The sequence below is a fragment of the Aptenodytes patagonicus genome, chromosome 5 (assembly GCF_965638725.1).
Source record: "Aptenodytes patagonicus chromosome 5, bAptPat1.pri.cur, whole genome shotgun sequence".
NCBI lineage: Eukaryota > Metazoa > Chordata > Aves > Sphenisciformes > Spheniscidae > Aptenodytes > Aptenodytes patagonicus.
The window spans coordinates 50,169,777-50,193,988 of NC_134953.1; the positions used below are offsets into that span (position 1 = coordinate 50,169,777).

General features: G+C 51.5%; 1 protein-coding gene across 3 annotated transcripts; it reads right to left on the reverse strand.

Moving 5' to 3' along the window:
* Positions 1 to 12,357: 12,357 nt before the first annotated feature.
* TOR1AIP2 (torsin 1A interacting protein 2) lies at positions 12,358 to 20,328 on the reverse strand. Of its 3 annotated transcripts, none has more exons than XM_076339676.1 (6): positions 20,177 to 20,328; positions 18,980 to 19,174; positions 16,954 to 17,256; positions 16,488 to 16,808; positions 15,980 to 16,078; positions 12,358 to 15,077 (listed from the first exon to the last, which is right to left on the reverse strand). In XM_076339676.1, exons 2-6 carry the CDS (start codon positions 19,011 to 19,013, stop codon positions 14,311 to 14,313), a joined length of 1,524 nt encoding a protein of 507 aa, XP_076195791.1. In that variant the 5' UTR covers positions 19,014 to 19,174; positions 20,177 to 20,328; the 3' UTR covers positions 12,358 to 14,310. The 3 variants fall into 3 exon arrangements, with proteins under 3 accessions (XP_076195791.1, XP_076195789.1, XP_076195790.1); XM_076339674.1 differs by having other exon boundaries at positions 15,914 to 16,078; XM_076339675.1 differs by lacking the exon at positions 20,177 to 20,328 and adding an exon at positions 19,545 to 19,745 and having other exon boundaries at positions 15,914 to 16,078.
* Positions 20,329 to 24,212: the final 3,884 nt, after the last annotated feature.

Here is a 24,212-nt window from a genome sequence, read left to right on the forward strand (position 1 = left end):
CAGCTGAGTTGCTCAAGAGGAAAACAAAATTTAAAAGAAACAGATGTGTTTTCCAAAATACCTTTTTCTCTTCTTCCAAATGATCATCTCAACCTATTTCCTATGAGAATTGTTGTCTGACTGTATATTATCAGACTGTAAATGGAAATGCTGACTATGTAGCTTCCACATTTACAAAGGAAAGAAACCAAAGGTCTCTTATTATAAGGTATTTTCAGCTAAAATCTTTCCCTGACCCCTTCTATGCTTCTCTGTGATAAGCATCTCAAGGCCTACGGAGAAAGAGCTCTTCACAACTGTCGGGAAGGAGAATGCTAATGATTTATCTGGTGTATGTGCAGAGAGCTCACCACAATACAGATTCTCCCATAGCTGGGGTAATAATCAAGGCTGGTGTCTTACCACTTCACTGAGTAGTTACATGAGGCGCGTGGACTGCCTGGAGGGAAGGCATGTGGACCAAAAGCTGCAGTATTTACATAGCTTTTCCCCAGGTGGCAATAAAAATCTGTGTAGCTGTAATCTGCAAGGTAGTCCTGCTCCAGAGATCTTACAATCCAAATAGGTGAGACAGGGCAGAAGGGAAACAGGCGAAGGGAAGTGAAATAGCTTGTTCTACTGACCCACCCCTGGATATGAAAAAGACTGTGTATTTGGAGTGGTGGAAAGCTGCAGGCTCATTTTTGGGGTTACTGCTTTTGGGTGTCTTGCCTGGATGCAGGGAGACTTGGCATGTGGTGGCAGAGCTGAGGTTTGGGGAAGATCAGTGTCTCTACCTTTGTGTGCCTCTTTCTTCCAGTTAGAATAGGATACATTCCTCTCTGCACTATGACTTTCAGGAATGACAGGAGCCCAAATGAAGACTTATTGAAGGATGCTAGTCAAAGAGATTATTTTTTAATAAAATGTGTTCCCCTATATCCATAAGCCCTGTTCCTGCTTCCTCTCTGCACTGGAGGAATCAATCACTTTTTAAGTAGATTGATTTGGCTCTCAGGTTTTACGTGACCAAGCTCCCTTGCCAGTCCTTGCCTAGGAGCATTTATTTTCTTGTGTAAGCAAGGACAATGCTGAGCTGTCCCCTTGGCCAGCAAGACTTATGGCATGACTGCATCCGAGTCCTAGGCCTGGCGATGTGGAGGGGGAACTTCAGGTACTTAGAGCTGGGGCAGCTGGTTCCAATCTGTGCTGAATTTATTATATTGTCAGAAATAAATCTGCATTAATCATGACACACAAATGGTTCTTGTTTTTAATTAGAGATACTTGCATTTTCCAAATTTCCAGATAATAAATTAAGGACTGTGGGACAGGCTCCAGATTAGATTAGCTCCTAGCTTTAGGTTCCCAAGCCCCTCAGCAAATCCCAAGAGTTACCTTCTGGCCGAGTGAATCCCCCCCTGCCTCGTCCTTGCAGAAGGAGAAATCAAAGGGGCTTTGCAACTCTTTTGCACTCTCCTTGTTACAGATGCTGGAGCTGCTCTAATTTACACTCTGCTGTAGAATCACAGAGCAGGCTAGAAACACTGGAGCAGGAGACGCGCATAGATCCAGTCTTTATAAGGCTGGTTCTGCCTGTGCTTGGGTGAGGGCTTTGCCTAAAGGAGGTAAGAGGGTCAGGTACGATTCCTTAGGTGATGAGGAATGTAAGGCCTAGAATTTACATCTGTAGAAAAGATAGACCATATTCCAGTTCAGCCAGGTGCTCTCTGCAATAATTTCCCCTGAGGTGTTTGTGGCTTGGCACCCCGTGATTATACAGCTCTGAGGCTAACCACGTTATTTCTGTGCCTCTGCACCTGCGCTGGAGGCCATGCAACTGAGTAGGTGAGGGTTGCCCTCCTGTGCCCTTGCTGGGGGGACCAGAGCTTTGAACCCCGACCTGCAGGGGACTTTTCCAGGATAAAATATCTGTCTCCAGATTTGCCAATATCAGTGACAGAAACATCAGTCTCTAAGCCAGCATCACTGAAAGCTTTTTCTGTCTAACCGAAGACCCAGCAGCTGCTTCCCCTCTCGCCCTCCTGCCAAACAAAGGCTGCCACAAACAAAATGCTTCAGCCCTGCAAAGAAGGGTGGGCCTGGACTGACATCCTATCGGATTTCCAGGCGGTCTTTCTGAAGAGCTGAAAGGGATAAAGTAAATTCTCCGCTGACTCTCTGTCATGCTCTGGATCAGCTCTGAGCTACACTGGGTTTCCCAGAAACCTGGAAATAACTGCAATTACCGTGTCGGTGGCCCAGCCTCCTGTGTTGCTTATTGTTGTGCCTAATCTTGAGATTCATTAGAGCTTGGGTCCTGTAAAAAAGCTGTCTGGGAAGAGAGACCACAAACATGCCTGTCTAGTTCCCTTAATAGAGGAGCTTGGGGGCGAAGGCTCTCCATTGCAGCCTTAAGGGCTGGCCCATCACTGAAGGGCACAGTAGCTGTCATAAACTGTTCTGCTCAACCCTGTCTGAGCTTGTAGGACTACTAGAAATGGCAGCTGAAAATGAAATAAATTCTTCACAGACCTTTTCTGAGGCCATTAACTGCATGTCCTCTACCAAAAGTTTCCACGATTCTTTTACTTAAGGGCTTCTCTCTACAGCAAACCACACTACTTACTGAAATACTAAGTAGCTTCAGATGTCTTAATGCCTGGAATGGACGTCAGATTATTATCTGGAAATGAATGACCATGTTCATCTCCCCTGGTTTGGGCTCCCCGTGTCATTCTCTGACTAAAGCTGTGGTGATAGACTCTACCACGGCCCTGAAAAAAACAATAGCATTTGCAATTATGCCCTGATGTTTTACAAAAGAATTGGTGTTTGTAAAGCTATTTCTCATCCTGTCATTGTTTTATCCAATTTGGGTAGACTGAATCTCTCATACAAACTATCTAATGTTGGAAGTAGACACAAAACCAAATTTTCCTTAGAAAAGTTTAAACAAGATATTTGAGAAGGAGTTTTCCATGAGGGGAAGGTATCCTGAGGTAAAATGATCAATGCAGAATAATTTTTATGGGATCAGGAAGAACACTAATCCGGGGAAAAATGGTAGCTTGCTAAAGATGTGATATTGCAGCAGATAAGTAACAGAAATCCGGACATACAATGAGGCGCAGATGAGAAGCAAATTAGAAAACCGGTGAACAGAAGCCAGTGGAGGACTATCAAGTACTGTTCATAATCCTGCCGTGACGGAAAGTTCACAGGCAAATGCTGCACGTCATTACAAAATACTTAATCCAAGTCAGTTAGGTCATTCCCTTCAAGTGGGATAACGCACTTATTCTGGGGCAAGCCAGTAGAAAGGATGGAAATCTGTGAAGGGGGAGAAGGGAGTAACAGGCGGTATGCATGAGAGGCATCTCTACCGCCAGGTTCTTCAGGGGCATTGAATGCAGTTAGCCCACACAGGGAGGAATTTGCTTACCATATTGAGGCTTTCTGTGTCACTCTTTGTATAATCATGTTGTATAAAGAAACGGGACAGTAAGAGGAACTGCAGGTTAATCCCCTAATGACCATTTCGTGTGCTGTCTTGCACCAGAGACACCAATCAATACCAGCAACCACGTCTGCCAGGCCAACTCGCACCACGCAATCCTTGATCAGAGTGCCCTGTGGGGATCTCCTGGAGTAAGGGAGTCCTCGGGGCAGACCTGGCAACAGTATTGGTGTGCGTTTGTCTTGGGGAGGGCTGAGCAGCCCTCCTCCCAGCCCTGGATGCCCTCGTCTTAGGTGCTGTACAAACACAGCTGGTGGGGGCAGGGAGAACCATGAGCAGCCAAGGCTTGTGTACACATGTTGATGGAGGAGTCCATCCAGGTCAGTCCTAAATGAAGGACTTCACATCTGTTTAGCTTGACCCAGCTTGCTCTGCTTGAAGCTTCTCTCTGACTTAGCCTTACAGTTAAAGGATAAACAGAACAGGCAGCGATGTATGTGAAGGTAAAAACAACGTGGAAATGAGATACTTGAGCTTTAAAATTAAGACAACCCCAGAACAGGAGACGCTGCTGCTCCTCAAACCTGGGTTATCTGCAGTAAAGCTGCGGTGTCTGGTCTTCTCTATGTTTAAGATAGCTCATGTGAGATTGCTTCACATCAGCCATGGAGTCTGGGGTGTGGGAAACACAACCCAAACCCCTCTTCCTTTAGCAGAGCAGAATCCCTTTAGCAGCAAAGAAATCCGCCTGGGTTCCCCTCGGGGAAACAGGAGCGCCGAGCCACAATGCACGCAATGACCCATGAAGGCAGGGGCACAACCAGAGCGCTGCAAAGCTGGGATTTCTGCCTCCCCTGCCACAGTAACAGGGGCGATTCTCCCAGGCCAGGCCTCGGGAAGGAGAAGGGGACTGGCAGAGGGGTTTCAGCACTGTGTGAAACAAGTGCCACGAGGAAGGCCAGGCTGAGGAGGTCCTTTGTGGAGGAGAGCAGAGATGAGAGGAGTATGGGGCTTCGATGCCCAGATGTGCACCCCACAGTTAGCAGAGAAAGCAGCTGCCTAAACCCATGCCTGGAGTGGCGGGAGGGAGAGGGAAGAGGAAAATCTGTTTGTTTTCAGCCCTAAACTGGAATCAACCCTCTGCTAGGGATGAACTTGGGGGGCAGCCTCGGGCAAACCCCAAAGGCTTTGCTCTCCCATGGTCCCTTCTGGTGATGCTGGGAAGCCTCCTCAGGCATCCTCACCACCCCTCGTTGGCCTTTTGTTAGTGCCAGGCCACTGGGGAGTGGGCAAAGCGTCTGGTCCTCGGGGTAAATTTGGGGGACACACGACAAAACCCCCTTCTCAAGCACCTCAAGACTAAGGAAGGGCAGCGGGGGGACCCCTAAGTCCGGGCTATACCCTGCAGGAACCAGAGACCTGCGGGGAAGGGCGAGGGGTCGCCGCTCCCCTGAGGCGACCGCCCGCTCCCTGCCCCTGCCCCGCGCAGGCCCGGGGCGGCCAGCTCGGAGCGCCCCTCCTGGCTCCGGCCCCGCCGCGGCTCCCTGAGGGGAGGGAAAGAAGGAGGGAGAGAGGGGAGGCTCCGTCGCCGCGGGCCCACCCGCCGCCGCTTACCTTAGCGCCGAGGGGGGCGGCGGCGGCGCTGAGGAGGAGGAGGAGGAGGAGGCGGAGGCGGCGGGGAGCGGCGGCCATGCCGCGCTGCTGCTGCAGCCGCCGCGGAGGAGGCGGCGCGGCGGCCCACCAGCGGCGGTAGCAGGAGCAGCCGCCGCCGGAGCGCGGGCCGGCATGGCTGAGGGAGTTAATGACTTTACAACCTGCCGGGTGGCGGGCGGCGACCCGCGGCGCGGCCGCTCGGCGGGGGATGGGGCTGGGCCGGGCAGGGGGGGACGGGCGCTCCTCAGGCCCCGCCGCCCCGGGGCTCGGCCCCGCGTCCCGCCTGCGAGCTGTGGGGCAGCGGCAGGCAGGGGGGCGGGCAGCCTGAGCCTGCCCCCTTGTACCGCCCTGCCTGCGGCCGGTCCCAGCGCCCGGCCCTTCGTGAATTTCTCTCACCGCTTTTTGGAGCTCGTTCCCAGCCCCCGCAGCGCCCCGGGGCAGCGGCGTGATGCAGCGAGCGGTCCCTGCTGAGCCACCCGCACAAAACCCGTTTGCTACCCGATTCATCTTTCCAGCCCTTTCTGGGCAAGCTCTGTTTCTTAGTGCATCCCTTTTGGCCCTGCTCGGGCTGGAGGGCAGCGTGTGCTCCGTGCTGGGAAGGGTGGGAAGGAAACATCACCCACGGCATGGAGAGCTGCTCTTGCTGGTGCGGTAGACGAATCATGCCCGCATGGTGAGCGAGCATGATGACCTGGTCTTTGCTAGAGGACATGGTTGCCTGGAGGCCCCAGTTCTCAGCCACGGTTTGTTAAGTCACATACCAAAGCCCAGCTTAAGTCTCACGTGAAAGTTGTTCTCCGCCACCTCAGTTCGTGCGTCCTGTCTATGCGGTAACTGCAAAACGCACACTGCAAAATCAGACCGCTTGAACCCACTCGCAGCAGTCTGCTCTCTGCTTGAGGCCTTCTCAGAAGATGCAATGGCACCTCAGAAGCCCCCATAAGCTCTCTGAGACCTTCCAGGCTACAGAAATCTGTCCATCCTCGTCTTCAGGTGCTGCTTTCAGGCTGGCACACTGAGGTAGTCAACTGTGCAACTTAAAAGGGATGAATTTGCTTGCTGGTACTTTCCCCCCTCCTTTCTGGATTCCCTCTTGCTGTGCTTGTGATCAGAAGGCAGCTCTTGGCAAGATGCTGCGAGTCTCTGTGCTGGCACACCTCGGCCCTCCTGGGAGCCGGCTGCTGTGAGCCATGGACAGAGGCTGTGCAAAAATGGCATCAGGTGTCTCCAGCCTGGGGCGGGCGTCTGGGGAGCAGCAGTTTCTGCCTGCCATATGTGTTGTCATTAGTGTGGGGAGGTGATCGGAGTCCTCTGCCTCTCCCCCACCAAGGGTTTCAGCCTCAAGGTGGAGGGAGGGGAGAGGAAATGATGGAGGGGTATCAGCAGGGGGGAGCAATTGGGGATTCCTGATCAAAGCTGTTTGCTAGCAGGCAGGGGGCAAGGGGAGGAGGGGGCGATCTGCTTCTGACCCATCCAGAGAAAATGAGGGTGAGGAGCACTGACAAATAACATGGTTGCGCCATGAGCTGCCTTCTACAAAGGCAGGGAGGGAAAAAGCTTCAGAGTCAATTCTTGGCTTTCTTGCCCTGCTGCAAGAAATGTAATGTTCCTCTGGAGCCAGCTCCTGCCCTGCAGATAAGCAAAGCTGCGGAGAGGCACAGAGGTGGGGGAGAGGCTGTGCATAAGAAGAAAAGGGGAGCTGGCTCCAGCTGAGCGAGGGAGTTGGTAGCAGCGCGGGTCTCACACGAGTTTCAGTGTGCCTGATCTTCTTCAGCCCCCCTCAAAACCAGTGTCTGAGCAGGAGCCCTGGAAGGCAGAAGCAGGCTGTTGAGTGCCGCTCAGCGCAGAGAAGATCTGGGGAGAGGGATCTGCATGTGAGGCGCTAAGGGAGCGTGACGGGGCAAATCCAGGTGGCCTGCAATGCTCTCCCCTCCAGGGCCCCTCTGTGGCCTCTCTCTCCTGACCTTTCTTGCTAGCTCTGCTCTCACCCCACAAGCACAACTACCGAGCCTCTTCTGGTCCACAGGGGTGATGCAAGTGCAGTGTGGAAGGCAGCAAGACAATGTTAAAATGCTGCTTGCCATTTTACATCCTGAGTTTAAGCAGTGTGGTTGTTTTCTTGACGTTCAGAGGAGATTTTGAATACTCTCAGTCAATGTGGGGGCAAGGGTATAGGATTTAAAGGCTCCCCCATAGTCTTGAGACCCCACAGGTAACCAGTGTATGGAAGGGTTTGATAGTGCCATTGAACTGGTTAATACATTTAAAAGCTTGCTAATAAAGCCAATACCAGCCACCACAAACAGCCTCCAATCTTGTAAGCGTTTGTAATACACCTCTGCCAATTTGTATTTTTTTTTCCTACTGTCTTTATTTAGACCATAAAGTTGCCACTTCCAAACTGGGCCAGCTGGTTCTGCTGTGAGCTGTATTACATGCATGAGCAGGCTGAGCTCTGCATGTGCAGCAACCCTTTGTGGTTTTGCATTCAGCCCTACCATTACAAGGGGCTTTTCCCCAGTTGCTTCCCAGTTTCATGTGCCCTGTTAACAGAAAGTAGGTCTGTATTACAGCCAGAGAATGTTTAAAAGATTCACAAAGGTTGAGGATCTCTCCTTTATTAGCACCCAAGATCAGGACCACGTGATTTCATCCTAACAGACTCTCCATAACCAGAATTGAGCTGGGGCCAGTCAACGTGTTTCATTGTAGGTGCCAGCCACATTCGGATGTGTGGGCTGCTGAGGGGGAATGATTCACACTCATCCCCTGCCCTCTGGAAGTTGCCTAGGATTTCAACCTCTTGTCTCACTGAATTGGGTTTCATCAGCCAACTGTTTCTCTGAAAAGCTCCCAAACACAGCCAGGAGGGCAATCAAAGGGCATTGCGTCTGGTGAGGAGGACCGGTGTTTGTGGCTGCTGTTGCAGCAGGTCCTGCAGGACTGGAGTAGACCATCCTTTAACATGACCTGAAGGGATTTATTCAGCTCACAACTCACTTGCAGATGTCACAGATGGAAGCCGTCTTCCTGTGGGGAAAGTCCTGGGATCATAATTATAGAGGCTGAGAGTTTAGAAAAATGCATGTGAGGGACTGGCCTAGAGTGTAAAGGTCTTTGGACACCCCTTTATTTCTCTGTGTTGTGTTTTTCTCCCATTGAGGAGGGAACCCACCTTTGACAGCAGTCTTGCAGGATGTTGCACTGGGTTTTTAGTCCATCCCCCCAGCCAAACAGTCCCAGTAACTCAGTTGGCTTTACCTGGTGCTTGCCCCAGCATAGATGCCCCCCCAGGAGCAGAAACAACAACTGGACTTTCTTATCCCTGTGAGGAGGAACCTGTGGGGTCCAAGGCTCCACTCTGCAGATACAAGCTCTGACCAGGGAAATGGCGGGTCCTTCTGAGCAGCTCCAGGAGTTCAGCTCCATTAACATCGAGAAAACAGTGGCTTAATTCAGCTCAAGCTGTAATTGTAGGAAGAGGCCAGGTCTGCTCCTCCATGGATATCACCATGACCTGAAACTGCTTTGCAGAGATGTCCAAGTAGTCCCAGGGCTGCTGGGGCAGAGGATGGAGCAGACCTCAAAGGACGTATGGTGTGGGGAGGCTGTTTCCATCCCTCATGTCGAACCATGCTGCTGCCGCTGCTCTGGCTCTGGGAGGATCCTCAGCTCTTGAGTGCCCCCGCGAGCGATCTGCAGAGCTCTCTCCTCGGACTGAGCATAATTGCACAGTCTGGCCAAAGCAGGGAGAGGCCAGTGGGAGGTCTGCTTATGACTTTGCCCCCTCCATGTGCTGGGAACACGCAAGCTGTATTCTTTGAGCCTTTTCATTGCAGGCTCTTGGCTGAGGCCAAGCTCCTTTGTGCAATTCATCGTACAGCTGCTTCCCCGGAGATGCGAAGGGGGGAAATGAAAAAAGTCTTAAGCTCCCAATATCTGCAAATCTCTCTTACAATGGAGGTTTTGTAGGCCTAAAAGTGACCCCGAGGGACCAGACCTGCGGCAGCAGAGCTTGACCATGTGTGGAGCTGCAGGAGGGTTAAGCTGTGGATGAGCTCCCAGAGGTTAAAGCTCAACAGAAGAAATGTGGCTCAGCTGGGTTCACTACCTGTCTCTTTGCATCCTGCCTTCTTCCAGCTTTAGCCCATGCTGGTGGAAAGGGGTAAAAAGAGATGTGACATGATGTGCCTGTCGCAGGGATAGGGATGCTGCAGGCAGAGCAGGGTGGCATGCCAAGCCTGTGCAGTGCCAGCTGGGCCACTCACCTTTAAACACCAGGGATGACAAGTTTATGTCAGCTCACAAGGCAGCGGCATGCTCACATGTATAATCAGTGCTAATTTTGTGGTGGAGCAGTCCAGGCTGGCCTTGCAGAACTGGTTTTGCCCCTCAGCTGAGCTGCTATGTAATTTTCAAGGTAATTTTTAGGGTCCTTGAGCACCTTGTGGCAGCAAAACCTTCCCTGCAGAAGTACTGCTGCAGAGAGCGAGACTAAAAAAAAAAAGGGAGAGAGAGTTGAGGAGGGGGGTGCATTGTTTAATAGGCCAAGTAGAACAAGAATAATTTTTTTTTTTTTGTAGATGAGGAATTGAAAAAGAATTTAGTTTTAGCGTTGATGTAACAGCAGGCAACTGATAAGCTCCAGCCAAACGCATGGCGTTGCCATGCTTGGGCAATGTGTGTATGTGCAGGAAGACATGCTCCCACAGAGGTTACGAACTAGGTGCACAGGGGACAGTTGAAGGGAAGAGCTGCCCTTAGTGCAGGTGGATGTGGTGCCCAGGAGGATTAAATTCATTTACCTCAGATGGTACAGAGCTGGACCATGTCCTGCTCCATCCTAGTCTTGTGCTGACCTGTCGCAGCCGTCAGAGAGCTGATGGGAAGGGGGAGCTTTAGTTCCTCCAGAGCTGCGGCGAGCGCATCTGCTCTTGGCTGTGCCCCATGTCCTCGGCGTCACCTGGTGGTGTCCACCAAGGACACAGGGTGGAGCATGTGCTCCAGCACCCTGCCCCGGGGAAGCACACGCCGGAGCGCAGCGTTTCTGAATTAACTCACAGTCTGGGAAGAAGAAGGGAACTCGAATCCCTGGCTGGGAGAAACCAGCTGGAGGACCTTGCAGGGGGTCCTGCCGCCCCCCACAAAGTGACCCCAGGGCCAGCCCCACAGGGGTGCGGGAGGAAGGGTATGGTGTGGAAATGCTGCAGCTTGGCGTGGCGGGTGGGAAGGTCAGCCTAGTGTCTCTCCCTTCTGGGGAAGCGCTGCTCAGCCACTCGCAGGAGGCTCTTGTTTGGTACATATTAAAGATCCTTTCTCTGAGCGGTCTGCAGATTTAGCCCCAAAGTTTACGGAGAGGTGCAGCCACTGCTGAGCAGCCTCTGGACTTGCCTGCCCTGGTTTCCCTGCCTCTCTTCAAGAGCAGGCACCACTCCCACTCTCGGTTCAACCTGATTTTTGGAGCAGGTACAAGGATGATGATGCTATTTACCAACACAGATCATGGTGAGCAAATCATCTAGGGGAAAACCACCGGTGCACCCTTCTGCCTGGAGACATTCTCGGAGCTCGTTCAGCTGCTGCCTTTGGACTTGCTTTTGAATTTGTGCAAGACTGAAAAAGCAGCCCGGTTTTGGCATCCAGCAATCACTGCACCTGATGACACCGGATTTTCATCTGAATCTTTGGGCTAGGACCAAATCTTGTCCTCTCGCATCAGACAGCAGGAGATGAGTGATGTTTACTTCTGGCAATCGATCACATGAACATCTATTTGAAAATAGATGCCAATGTTGTGAGTATTTAGGTTGCCAGTGCCTGGACAGGGACTGAAGAAAATTCAGAATAACAGGGTAAATTCTCTTTTTTTCAGCCCTCTCTCTGTTTAGGCCAGAGCTGAGCAAAATAATTCACCACAAACATAAAAATTTGTGTGTGCTGAGGTGCTGTGACATTAGGGGGAACTGATCTGATCACGGGTGTTGGAATGAGAAATATTTGCTTTCCGTATTTCTAAAATATTTCAGTTGTCAATGGATTTCAGTTTAATTATTATCATTAAGTATTACGCAAACCTCAGTATGTTTCAACCTGGGTTGAATTCAGCAGCTGCTTGGGGGTTTGTTTTTAGTTTTGCCTTAGTTGAAAAAGCTGCAAACATTTGCCCCAAACAACTGAGAAAAATGTTGGTTTGAGTTTTTCCAGAAAAAAGCAAATATTCACTTTGTTTGCACAACTACAGCCCTGACCTAAATAAAACTTTGTCCAATGTGATGATCTCTTTGCTTAATGAACTGAAAATAGCTAGAAAAAAAAAATATGGTAAGACTCCAGTCTCACTTCGAAGACTTTGCTGGTTTCTTTCACAATCTCATTTATTTTTAAATAGAAGTCTTGTCTCAGAAGCAAGCAGATATTTTGTCTTTAAAAGGTCATAAAAATATTTCTGTATTAGAACAGCTCGGGGGGGTGACGCTTACAGTGATGTGCCCAAGCAGGGTGAAGTTGCCCTTGCATACCTTGGCTATGCATTACAAACACGGTACATAAAACTGAGAGCGAGATAATGTTAAAATACAGATTTCCCTCAAGATATTGACATAACATGATTAATGCTCTGCTGGTTCTTACATCAACACCCACACTGAACCATGCAGAGCAGAAAGTGTTTTCTGTTACCAAAGTAGTGTATAGCAATAAAAAGGAGGGAAGGGAGGAAGCAACCCGTATCTTGTACAAAACCATGCCCTGGGCTGCCCTGCTGATGCTGGGCTCTAGCCCAGTGTTTGTCACTGTTAAAACCTCTGTGGTCTTGTCTTCATGACCCCAACCAACCAAAAAGTCTGTTCTTTGATTAGAACATGAACAAGTAACACCCTCCTTTTCCTTCATTTTATCCCTTCCTCCAAGTTAATGGCCACAAATCTCCTGAGACAGGTTGTCGTGGTTTAACCTCAGTCGGCAACTGAGCACCACGCAGCCACTCACTCACTCCCCACCCCCCCCAGCCCCCCTGGTGGGATGGGGGAGAGAATTGGAAGAGCACAAGTGAGAAAAACTCGTGGGTTGAGATAAAAACAGTTTAATAACGGAAATAAAATTATAATAATAATAATACACAAAGCAAGTGATGCACAGTACAATTGCTCACCACCTGCCAACCGATGCCCAGCCAGTCCCCGAGCAGCGGCCCCCCCGGCCAGCTTTCCCCCAGTTTATGTACTGAGCATGACGTCACATGGTATGGAATGTCCCTTTGGCCAGTTTGGGTCAGCTGTCCTGGCTGTGCCCCCTCCCAGCTTCTTGTGCACCTCCAGCCTTCTCAGTCGGTAGAGCATGGGAAGCTGAAAAGTCCTTGGCTAGTGTAAGCATTACCTAGCAACAACTAAAACATCGGTGCGTTATCAACTTTGTTCTCATCCTAAATCCAAAACACAGCATTGTACCAGCTACTAGGAAGGAAATTAACTCTATCCCTGCCGAAACCAGGACACAGGTCAAGGCATGCGGCGGGAAGAAAGAAGAGGCAGGCTGTGGTTTTAGGGTTCAGGGCTGTGCCTCAGCTGAGTCATCGGTGGGGCAGATCAGCAAGGCACCGTTGGCAAGAGACCCAGCCAACACCAGGGTCCAGTTGCTGTAAGGAGCACTCAGATGCGCTGCTTGTAAAAACACCGTAGTGTTCTCAGTTTGTGTCTTGTTCAGATACAGAGCCTGGCTCTGCAAGGCCCCAGTCTGTGCTGCTTATATGGAAATAAGCCGTGCTCTGCTACAGCTGCTCCTTCTCCGGCAGGCAGCACTGTAGGCACAAGGGGCTGACACCTGGGGCTGACTGTTGGGTTATTATAAATGCTGTAACCTGCACCTATCCCCCAGGTGTTCCCTGAGTTGGCTGCTCTGCCTCAGAGCATCTGCAGAAACACAGTGTGCAGGGGCACCACAGTGTTTCCAGGACTCGGATTTCTCTTCCTGGGATGCAGAAGAGGAGGCACAGTAAGAAACCAACCTGTTTTGTTGAGGATTTTTAGCATTAACGCCAGAGATTTTGTCTTTACCAGCTAACCCCACCTCTGCTCCTAGTTGCTTTAGCGTATGCCAGAGCACCAGCTGCCTGGCAGGGAGGCAAATGTATCTTTGGAGGGCAAGGACCTGGCGTGCTACCCTACGTGGTTTGAAATAAATACCAGTGTTAACATCTACATTCATCAATAAAAGTTAGCTGGGGAGAGGCAGGCAGATGGCTTCCTGTCCTACATGCAGATCAGAGATCCCGGTGAAGAGCAATCTGTTGTGTAGGACCAAAGCTGATGCATCAGCCCAAAGAGATAGTCATAGCCTTGTGGTGGCAAAGGGATCAAGAGTTTTAAAATTTTACTTTTTTAAAGAGGTAGCATTAAGTTAAACTGTATTACTCATTCTTTCACCTGTGCAATCCCTTGAGGCTTCACACTATCAGAGCAACAGTAAGGTGGTTTCTGTTTCATTGCTCTCTCTCTTCGGAGCTTATTCTCTGGCATACGGGATCCCCTCATGGGGTCCCCCACCTTTAGCGTAGTGTTTAAGTGCTGACAACCTGAAATTTCTTGTAATTGATGTTTAGGGGATTTCTGAATTGCAGGTTTGTTTGAACATGTTATTCAGTCTGTGCAAGTGGGACTCTATCAGGACTGACTAGTCAAACCGTTGACTAGCAAACTGGTTTTCTTTTTGAAGCATGCCTTCAAAATATTGGGCTTTGGGGAGTTTGACCTTCCTGTGTTCCAGCAGCCCTCTGCAAAGACAGAGAAACCTTCTAGATAAAGTACATTGTGAGATTGATGTACACGACATTAGCAAACTCAGGGGCAGGAAGAAATGAAAGAGCTACTGAATTGCAGTATCTTTCTGGCATAATAGTTGTGTACGTTATTTGTGTGTTTCCTGATAGAAATGCTATCTGCAAAGTCCTGTTTTCCCTCCTGCCTCCCCACACAGCGATGTTCTCCTGTGCAATTAGCAGTCTAAAATCCACTCTTCCCATCTGCCAGAAGGATGTGTGTGATCTATCACCTCCAGGACTCAGCTGGCCAAATGGCCTGGATCAACTTGTACCTGTCCAACTCTTCCCAGGAAGGTACGGGAAACAAACTGAAGAGAAATAGCGCTGGTTATGCCTCCACCTGCACCAGAGTCAGCCAGAACCATCTCTCCGACCCTTCCCGGGGCTCTGGCAGCCTTTGCCCCTAGGGTTTGGTGTGGACATGGCAGCCCCCCTTCTCGATGGTCTGCACTGGGTGGATCGGTAGGACCAGGTGGGAGATGCGGCTCCACAGCCCACTCAGCTTGTCAGAGTCCATGTGGTCATAGGAGCTGGGGGTCCTGGTGTTGGTGAACTTGGCCCAGAGGAAGTCGCGGACCCTCTCTTCCACCTGCTGGAGGCTGACGTGGGTCTCCAGCATCTCCTCCTCCAGCAGCACGGTCAGCAGCAGGGCCACGTCCTTGAAAGCAGCACTTTCGTGGTCACAGTATTTGTAGAAGATGAGGGTGGCCCCTGCCGGCAGCAACTCGAAGCGGTGTATCACTGCAGCACGGCCCCCAGCCTGGAAAGCTGAGCTCAGCTCTGAGTCCACCTCCAGCTTGGCCTGGTCACTCTGGAGCCTGGATTTATCCATGCCATCGATCTGGACTGTGCTGGCATGCAGGGCGGCCGAGTAGGTGTCAGCCACATGGGCACTAAGGCATCGCAAGGTCTGCTCACCCTTGCGGGCGGCCGTGAAGATGATGATGGCTGGCTGCGTGTGGTGGGACACATTGAGGTGCTTCTGCAGGAACTTGCGACCACGAAGCCACAGGTGGGGACTCTGCCCCGGAAACCTGTCCTGCAGCTGGTTGAACTGGGACAGAAAGGCCTCCACCGTAGGGTTCTTGGGGGCTTGCTGGGCCTTGGAGGATGGGCTGCCAAAGCAGAATATGCAGAAGCCGAGCAATACAAGGCTCACGACAACAAGCCCTGTTCAACAGGGGAGAGACCCGAGACGGGGAACAGAAGTCAGTCCCAAGTGACCTGCGGTGATACGCTGGACAGTAGCTACAAGGGCTCTTTTTCCCTTCCCAGACCTTCCCCACTACCCCAGGAAAGTGATTCAGGTTGGCATGCGCTCTGGGGGACCAGGAATGATGAAGAGGCTGCTTGCCCCATGTTGTGAGACCCATGCTCCTACACAGCAGCTGGGGAGGACTACAGCTCCAGAGATGGAGGCAAGGCGACAGCTTTGTTGTCGCAGTGCAAAATTTCCTGAGGAAATTGCAGCTGGCCACAAGATTTCTTCTCTTCCCTCTGCTCTGTTTTCTTTAAGGTTTGTGGCCATTCAAAGCACCTACCTCCACATATGGAGGCGTCTGACCCAGCTAAGGTGTCCTGTTCACTGCCTTCCTTCTAGCTATGCTGCGTGAACAAAGGCTACCATGCTTCTGCCCAGGAAAGAAGGACAGCGAGGTCCAGACACAACTGCTTGCGTCCCTCTCCATTCCAAAGCAGGGTCTCTTTCTACCAGGAGAAATGTGTGGTGCAGATCAGCATCACGGTTCCTGGTTGGGGCCCCACGACACAGAGGGGGACTGGGATGGGGGACCATCAGTGTGAGAGCCTCAGACCTCCCAGGATGTGCCAGGGTACTCCCGGCATGCTGAACACAATGTACCTGGTTTTGAGGCTGGAGAGCTGAAGGGAAGGCTGCTACTATAGGCTCAAACTGAGCCTATTTTTAAGGGGATGGTTTTTCCCTGAAACCCTCAGAAAAGGCTGTGAAAGGTCCTGAGAGAGAAGAATTAAATGTGCTTCATTACTTGTTCCTGGAGGATCAGTGCCTTCTGGTCGATGAGTAATGCACAAGGGAAGCTTCTTTTCCTCACCTTTCAGCAAAAGGGACTCTTTGGCCTTCTCCTGGTCTGTGTTTTGGGTGGTGATGTTCTGCAAGCAGGACTGAGCCTCTGGCTTTGGGGCTGTGTGCCCTACAGTAAGAGAAAGAAACGTGCCACTCAATGTTGAGGGAACAGGTAAGTTGGGCCGTAGTAAGAAAAGCAACAGAGCTGCCAGGAGCTCCCAGCTGAGGGAAAGAGTTAGAAGTGAATACTGCTTTGGGTTAATACTGCTTTCAATCTTGGCTCCCCCTGCTTTTGGGGCAGGGGAAGGAGAAAGATGATGCAGAGCACAGCGTGGTTTCATGCCTTTCAAAGCAGGACAGCAGCCAAAGGAGAGAGAAAGAGAGAACCCCGTTAATTTCTTATACCTTCATTCCTGCTCAACTCCAGAAAACTGACATCGGGCACTAGAGAGCTCACCATACCATTTTTCTAATACCTATGGAAAGTGTAGGCATGTGCATGGTCGAAGAGCAGCAGTGTGCAGCCACCAGCTCACCTTTGGTCCCATGTCTGTTCCTTAATGTGCCTTGGGAACCGCTGTCCTGTGTTTCTTGCTCTATGTGCTCTTCTAGCTCCTGATCTAGGAGAGGGGCACTGGTGCTCTTCTCTGCCAAGAGGCCCTTGGTGACATCTTCTGTGGCAGTCACATCTGAATGTGTCATTTTACTGTCAGAGCTCAGTGACTTGCTTCTTGATGAAGCATCTTCCTCTGCTGTGTAGGAGCTTTCACATTGCTTGCTTGTCTCCTGGTCCTCCTGTGTTTCCTGGTGGACAGGGCTGTCTCCTTTGCTGTCCATTTTATCATGGGCCAGCCTGGCTGTAGGGAATAAAATTCACAGACCTATGCTTAGTCTCTTTCAGCACAAGAACAAACAACCCTTTCTCCTGCTCTGCCTCCTCTAAGCAAAGGCCCAGGTTATCAGCATTTTGGAAAGGCTGTACACAGAAGGGGAGAGACTCACCTTCATCCAAGTCGTCTTCTTCCTGGGATCTTTCTGAGACACCATCTCTTGTCTTCCCAGATTCTTCCAGTGATACTTCAGTTTCCTGGGGAACCTTCTCCTCTACTGTGGGGCCAGCTGAATCCGACAGTGTCGTCTCTCCTCCATCGGCAGTGGGTGATTTACACACCATAGAATCCTCCTCTGGTTTGCCGGAGGTCTCAGGCCACCTGCTTGTCACTTGGTGCTCAAGTGTTTCTTGGGTGGCCTCTTGGTGCACAGGATGCTCTGCTGTGCTCTCCACCTCATCTTGGGCTGGCCCAGCTGTTGGGATCAGAGTTCACAAGCTCAGCTAGCCATACAGGAGTCAAGAATACCAAGTGCTTTACCACCACCCTGTAAAACTCCCAGTTCTTGCATTTCAGAAACATCTATCCCCAGTGAGATGGGGGAGAGAATAGGGTGACCAAAAGTGAGAAAACTCATGGGTCGAGATCAAGACAGCTGAATAGGTGAAGGGGGGGAAATCACAAGTGATACAAAGGCAATCACTCACCACCTCCTACAAGCAGACTGATGCCAGGCCAGTCTCCGAGCAATGGCCACTTTGGAAGCCAACCCCCTCTCCCTTTCTTCCTGTACCCCAGTTTTTGTTGCTGAGCATGATGTTATACTGTATGCAATATCCCTTCGCCCACCTTGGCTCCCCGCCCAATCTTCTGCCCACCCCAGATTATTTGCTTGGTGGGGGGAGAGGGAGGAAAAAGAGAAAGCCTTGACGCTGTGCCAGCACTGTTCAGCAGCAGCCAAAACATTGCTGTGTTATCAACACTTTTTTTTAAAAAACACAAATCCAAAACACAGCACTGTACAGGCTGCTATGAGGAAAGTTAAATCAGTCCCAGCCTATGTCCCATGCTGTCCTATGTGGGGTGGGCAGGCAATTCTTTCATTAAGTGGTAGGACATGTTACCACATCTTCCACAGATAGTGGGTTTTCCTAGGTTGGTAAATTAAAGTGATGGATTTGAAGAATTTCTAAACCTGTTGTTGAGTACTGGCCAGAACAGTTATGCCAACGCAGTTCAAGCATCTGTCTGAATGTACGTGTTAGCTCTGCTTGTGCTCCTTCTCTGCTCCTGTTCTGGAGCTGCTCTCCCAAAGAGCTATGGCAACGTATAATTAAAAGCAAACACTGGAGCATAATTCAACAGAGAAATTCTGAGGCTGAACATAAGCGTTTGCAACATATTCTGAATTTTACAAAACCAAACAGCACAGCTCAAATTTCAGGCGCTATTTGTGAAAAATTGCTTATGAATGATCAAGCACTACAATGACATAGAAATGATTATGCTAAAATTAGAAAAAAGACTGATAAAAATGGCAAGGAACTCCCTACTAATTTGAAAGCAGAGAAAAAACTGCACGTGTAACGTGTCAGAACATGCTGTCCTTTGGAGCATGATTTTTACATTCCTTGTTGCTGAGTATTACGGGAACACTTCTGACCACCTAGGACAGATCTGAGCTGGTTATAGCATCATGGCATCACCGAAATACTCACATGTAGTAGTCATAACAAGGCACCCGGAGAATGTAAGTACACAGCAGAAACTGAAACATGAGGAACCTGGAGGTATCCTGCTATTCAAGCTGGGCACAAACAGTACTCCTTGCCCTGCCTCCTCCAGAGATTTCCCATCCACAGGTGGTGCGAAACTGGCTTATTATTTAAGCATCTGTAGATGGGAAGCACTGGGATGCAGGGAAGAAAGCTCTCCCAGTCTGGAGCTCCATCTTTAGCCTTCCTTGTGCTGCCATTCTGGACACAGAGTCTAAACCTGTTGCAGATGGGAATCCAAAACTGAAAGTAACTTGTTAATCTTTCACCCTTCAAAAAAAGATAGCAAAAGATTCCTTTTCTTGGCCTGCAAAAGAGGGGATTCTTTTATTTTTTTATTTGCTTAGGTTTCCCATGTCACTGTTGAAATCTTCTTGCAAAGGGATTTTCCTAGTAGATGGAGTAAGCATAGGATTCACTTACCTCCAGACAGATGCATGCTTGGATTCTCTTCCATTTTCTTTTTCCCTTGGAGCTCTGGCTTCTGCACCGTTTTGTTTCACTTTCTCCTTTGGTCATAAGGAGATTTATCTCCCTGCTGTTCAAGTGGCTGACCAAGCCCCCTCACAGACACCATCCCGTCTTGGCCTCAAGAATTGCGACTAAACGCCCGTACACCTGATAAGCACAAACACAGGAGCAGTGATTCATGGTGGAGAAGGAGGCTCCTCCCTCCATGCTTACCAAGGTGGTGTGAAAATGGAGGGATGTCACCGATAAACGTGAACCTTCAGCCCAAGGGCTATTAGCTATTTTGCTTCCCAGCAGGCTACAAGCAGTCCAAGGGCTAACGCAAACCGCAGCTGTCTCGGGACAAGCCGGTGGGGTGAGGCACCGGTTTCTCATCCGGACGGACTTGGATGGACTCGGCTGTGCTCCGAGATGGCAGGCCTGGAGGCTGGGGCTTGGCAGGCTGCCCCACGTGCTTTCGGGCACCTGGTATCTCACAGCCAGGTCGACACAGAGCAATGAGCCTGCTCTACCTTACCTTCCTGCCTCCAGCATGTCGGATCAGGAGACGGTGGTGCTGGAAGGTGAAGCTGCTGGCAGAAACACCGCCCGGCCCCTGTGCAGCAGCGTTACCCCCACCCGACCTCGCGCCCGTCTGAGGGGGCCAAGCAGTGCCCTGGCCGAGTGTTGTGAACCTGGAGCCGCAGCCTGACTCTCCTACGCCCCCCCCAGCGATACTTCCCCCTCTGCTAAAGTGCTTTGGGACCGGACAGCCGCATAGGACAGAGATAGGCTCGCTGGTGTAACCTGAGAAAGTTGATGGCTTTTATGAGCGCAACGCCTGCCCGCGGAAAACTAGGTGGCGTGGAAAACTCCCAAGTAACTTTCCCTGCTGGAGAGAGGTTGGTGCAGATTTCCGTACAAAAATCTCAAGCTCAGACTTCACAGCAGCTCTTCTAGCATAGGGGGGCACCTTCCCCCACCCGCACTGTCTCCACAGCTGAGTTTTCTTGCTAAATACAAGATTTGGAGGTGTGTGTGTGGGTATAATTGCTGCTCTCTGCCGCCTGGCTCTCGTCCCTCCCCTCCCTGAACTTGTTCCCGCTTGTGGCGCTCTGGCAGAAGAAGGAAGTCAGAGGAACAAAGTGGCTTGCAGAGTCAGATGCTTACCCAGGCTTGGAGGTTTGGAGCCGGTCGGAGCAGCGAAGTGAAGCGGAGGGGCAGCAAGAGGAGGCCAGCACTGGCCCCTCCGCCTGCCCTTCCCAGAGGCCCTTTGGCTCTGCTGGTGGCAGGACAGCCCGTGCCCTCAATGCGCACCCTTAATCCTCCACTGTCAACGTGACAGTGAACTCTGCCCTTCCACGGGCCCCCGGCAGGCTGCTGGGAGCTGTAGTTTTCCTTCCCTCCTGCTCGCCAAAGGCAGATGGCTTTTCCTCAGTGAACAGCAGTCATTCTCGGGAGCATTCAGGAAACAATAACTTCTTTTTCGGCTGTATTTCTGAAACTCTGTGGTCATGCAGAGTTTCCTTCAGGCAGACTGGATGACTGGTGGCTTCCTGCATTAAGTAACACCATTGCAGATTTAAACAACGACATGACAGTGAGGAAGGAACTGTTTTGAGAGTTGATTTATGAATATGAAAAGTATCACAAGAAAAACAACCTGAACGCATAGCCAGCAAACCCCCGACTCTTGAAATGACCTGTTGTGCAAGTGCAGGGTGGCTGGGGAGCTGCGGCTTGTGAAATGGAGTGTCTTTAGCATCAGCCTGGAGGGCAAGGGATGGGGAGGCCCCCCAGTGCTCCCCTTCCAGCATGGTCCAGAGACTGCAACAGGCGGAAGGTCCGAGAGAGTGTGTGTAGCTGCTCCTGGCCTCATTTGGGCAATGGTTTTCCAAAAAATGATGCTATGCCTTGCTGTGCCCGCACAGGGGACAGGTATGGTCCAACCCCCTTCCCTATTCCCCCCTGCCCAGGACACATGCCCCAGGGAAAGGCATCAACACAAGGTGCAGCAGCACAGAGACTGCAACCCACCTCGAAGTCAGCTTGCAGCCTTCTCACTAACATCCCCAGAGGAGCCCAGTGGCAAACAGCTGAGACAAAGCATGGGGAAGGGCAACTGAAATGGTGCCTGTAGGGAACAGAGACTAAATGGCTTGGACACCTCGATTTGGAGAGCAGAAGGCTGAAGGGGGGGATTTGACTGATGTGGAGCTGTTGTTCACCAAATCCCTCAATACTAGGACTTGAGACAGTTGTAAAACAGGTAGGAGGTCGGGTCCAGGTGGGAAGAAAAAAAGTACTTCTTTTTGCTGTGTGCAGGAAACTTCTGGACCTTTCTGGCACAGGGGCCACCGAGGCAGAGTGTCAGAAGGTTCAAAAAAGGATGAGTCTCATTTGTGGACAGCAGGTCCATAAACAGTTAGTACAGACCGGGCAGGGCTGTACCTGGCAATGGGAGATGCCATTTAGGTGAAGCACGTGATCCCAGCCCCGTCCCGTGCTCTGTCCTCCTTATGCTCCCGCAGCACCCAGCACTGTCCCACTGGGGATACTAGAACCGAAAGGGGCTGCAAGTGCCACCCTGTTTGTGCCCCCCTGGGCAGGACCGGCCAGAGGGTGCCCTGCTTCCTCTCTGTCTCTCCCCAGGCCTCCACGAGCTGCCGCCTGCCCTAGGGCCAACTTTGTCTCCATCCCTTGACTGTATTGTAACTGTTCAGTTATGAGGCATGCATGTGTCACGCTACACAAGGGGTGAGCATGTGCACGAGTATCAATACCGACACTAGTCGTATCAGGAAGGTGAGAAGGCGTGAGGTGTGCGTGGGCACAGCACATGTAGCGATAGCAGGATTGCACCTTCTCTCTAGCAGTGCAGAAAGGCAGCGGCTTCCTCTGTGACCCGCAGAGCCACCCTGCTGGTGGTGGCCAGGAAGGGACAGAGTCCACCTCCCTCCCTGGCAGATTCAGCACATTCTTTTATTGTGGCCAATCTCTCACCGGGTGCAGTATAGGCTGTAAAACCGGGGAGAATGGCAAATCTTCAAAGAAGAAAAAAGTCCGAGTGGCTGATCTACAGATGCCAAGATCTCCCCGAGGGCCCTGCTCTTGGCTGCTGTCCATCTCACATCCTGGCCAAAGGCACGTTTGACTTGATCTGCTTCTAGCCATAAGGAACAGCCAAGGTGGCCAAAGCTGACAGGAGCTGCTGGTGTCAAGGGCTTCATGAAAATCAAAGTATTTTACATCCCTTTGTCCCTTCAACCAGCCAGCTTCATCACAGGAGGCAATCGGGAGCGGGCAGAGGGACTGCCCTGTCCACTGAAGCACAAGCGTCATGAAACCAGTGGCGGAACTCCAGCTCAGCAAGTGAGAGGCGAGTGTGTGACAAAATCAGGGGGTAGCTTCAGCCTGTGCCGGTTGAGAACCCAGTTACTGAAAAGCAGTTTGGAAGGAGAATTAACTGGTCGGTCTAGGTTATGAAGTCATCCACCACTACAAAACTATTGCAAAAAAGTATGTTGACGTTGTGTAACGTTGCTTTTCTTCCTTCAGCATTCACGAAGTCATGGGATATGAGCTGGGATGTAGAATTGTAACTTAACAAATCTGGTCTTTTTTTAACTCAAGTTTGAGGGAGGATTTTATTTAAATAGGAATGACATTTTCTCTCAATCTGCAGAAGAATCAACAGTGACTAGGTGACTTATAAAGGATGTGCTTATATAAATATTTACATAACGTAATCATCTAGTAACTTTCTTTGGAAACTTGCAAATAAAGCCATACTACTTGTAGCTGTAGTTCTGCGCAGTCAGAAATCATGAGCCAGTCACCGGCAGGTCATCTTCCACTTGATTTGAGCTGCATAGACAGTTCAGCTGCACTTTGAAACGTCCTGTTGCGGTATTTATTACATCCTCTTATTTTTGCTTTAGAAAACATTGCTCAGCATCCGTGTTCTGCTTTTGCATCTTGAAAGAATGGCAGTATTTACTCTATTGCTGCTACAGAAAGAGGTATGCATAATTTATCTCACAAATATGCTGGATGAAACTGGAACATTTACGGTGTGCTAATATAGCATTAAAATAATTTTTGAAATATATGTACAGACGAGACAGTTGCAGAAGTGAAGACTGAATGGCACTTCCCTCACCCAGCCTTCTCGTTTGAACACACAGAACACGTACACACCTATCCCCTTCACAACCCTGCAAAACCAGCGACATCACAAACGTGAGCATACGTCTTCAGGAGCATTGTACGTTAAGATACTGCCATCAGGTTTATTGCAGACGTCAGTATCGCCTTCCTCGATCCTGCCTTTTTCAGTATGTAGAAATCCTTTAGAATTGGTAAAAGGGCCCCTATTTACTCGTTTCCAAATTGGTCCTAAACCGCTCGCTGCCCTGGTAAGCATCTGTGCGGCGGTTACAGAAGATGTCTGTCCACCGTCGAAAGACGGGAAACCAGGCACGCACAGGCGCGTACCGTTTCAAACACAACCGTAACACAGCGTGCACGAGGGTTACACACCGCGGGCACTTTTTACCGGGAGCACCCAGCACTCCTCCCGACCGCCGCCGGAGCGAGCTGCGCGCCGACGGCCTGCGGAGCGGAGCCACCACGCTGTCCCTCCGGCGGCCCCCGCTGGGGGCGGGGAGCCCCCCCGGCTCGGGGCTCAGCCCTTCCGCCCGCTCCGGCACGGAGGAGGCAGCGCCCGGGACCTCGCGGAGGGTCACCCGAGGCGGGGGGGACCCCGCCGGCTGCCCGAACCCCGGCGGCGCCGCCGCCCGCGCCTCGGCCCCTCAGGTGGGGGAGAGAAACCGCCCGGCGCGGCCGGACCGCCTGCGTGAGCGCGGCAGCGGGCCGAAGCCCGCCCGGAGGGCTCGCCGGGCCCAGCCTCCCCTCAGGGGCCGCCCCCGCGGGGCCCCGCCGGGCTGGGGGAGGCCGCGGCCGAGGGGGCGGCTCGGCGCGTCGGGCGCTCCCTCATTTTTTTCACTGGAGGGCAGCCTCGGCGCAGCCGGGCCGCGGGACGGCCGCTCCCCGCCGCCCGGCCCTCCCTCGGCCTCCTCCCGCCGGGAGGCGGCGCGGCGGCGGCAGGCTCCGGCGGCGGCGGCGGCCCCGCTCCCGCGGCGGGGCGGCGGGGGGGCGGGGGGGGTTGCGGGGCGGGGAGGGGGCTGGTGGTCGCGCGCGGGCC

Coding starts and splice junctions, on each gene's coding strand:
- TOR1AIP2 (XM_076339674.1), bottom strand. CDS start 19,013: ATGGAAGAGAATCCAAGCATGCATCTGTCTGGAG. Junction 17,257..18,979: donor AAGCATGCATCTGTCTGGAG/GTAAGTGAATCC, acceptor TGATCCCAACAG/CTGGGCCAGCCCAAGATGAG. Junction 16,809..16,953: donor AGAAGACGACTTGGATGAAG/GTGAGTCTCTCC, acceptor TATTCCCTACAG/CCAGGCTGGCCCATGATAAA.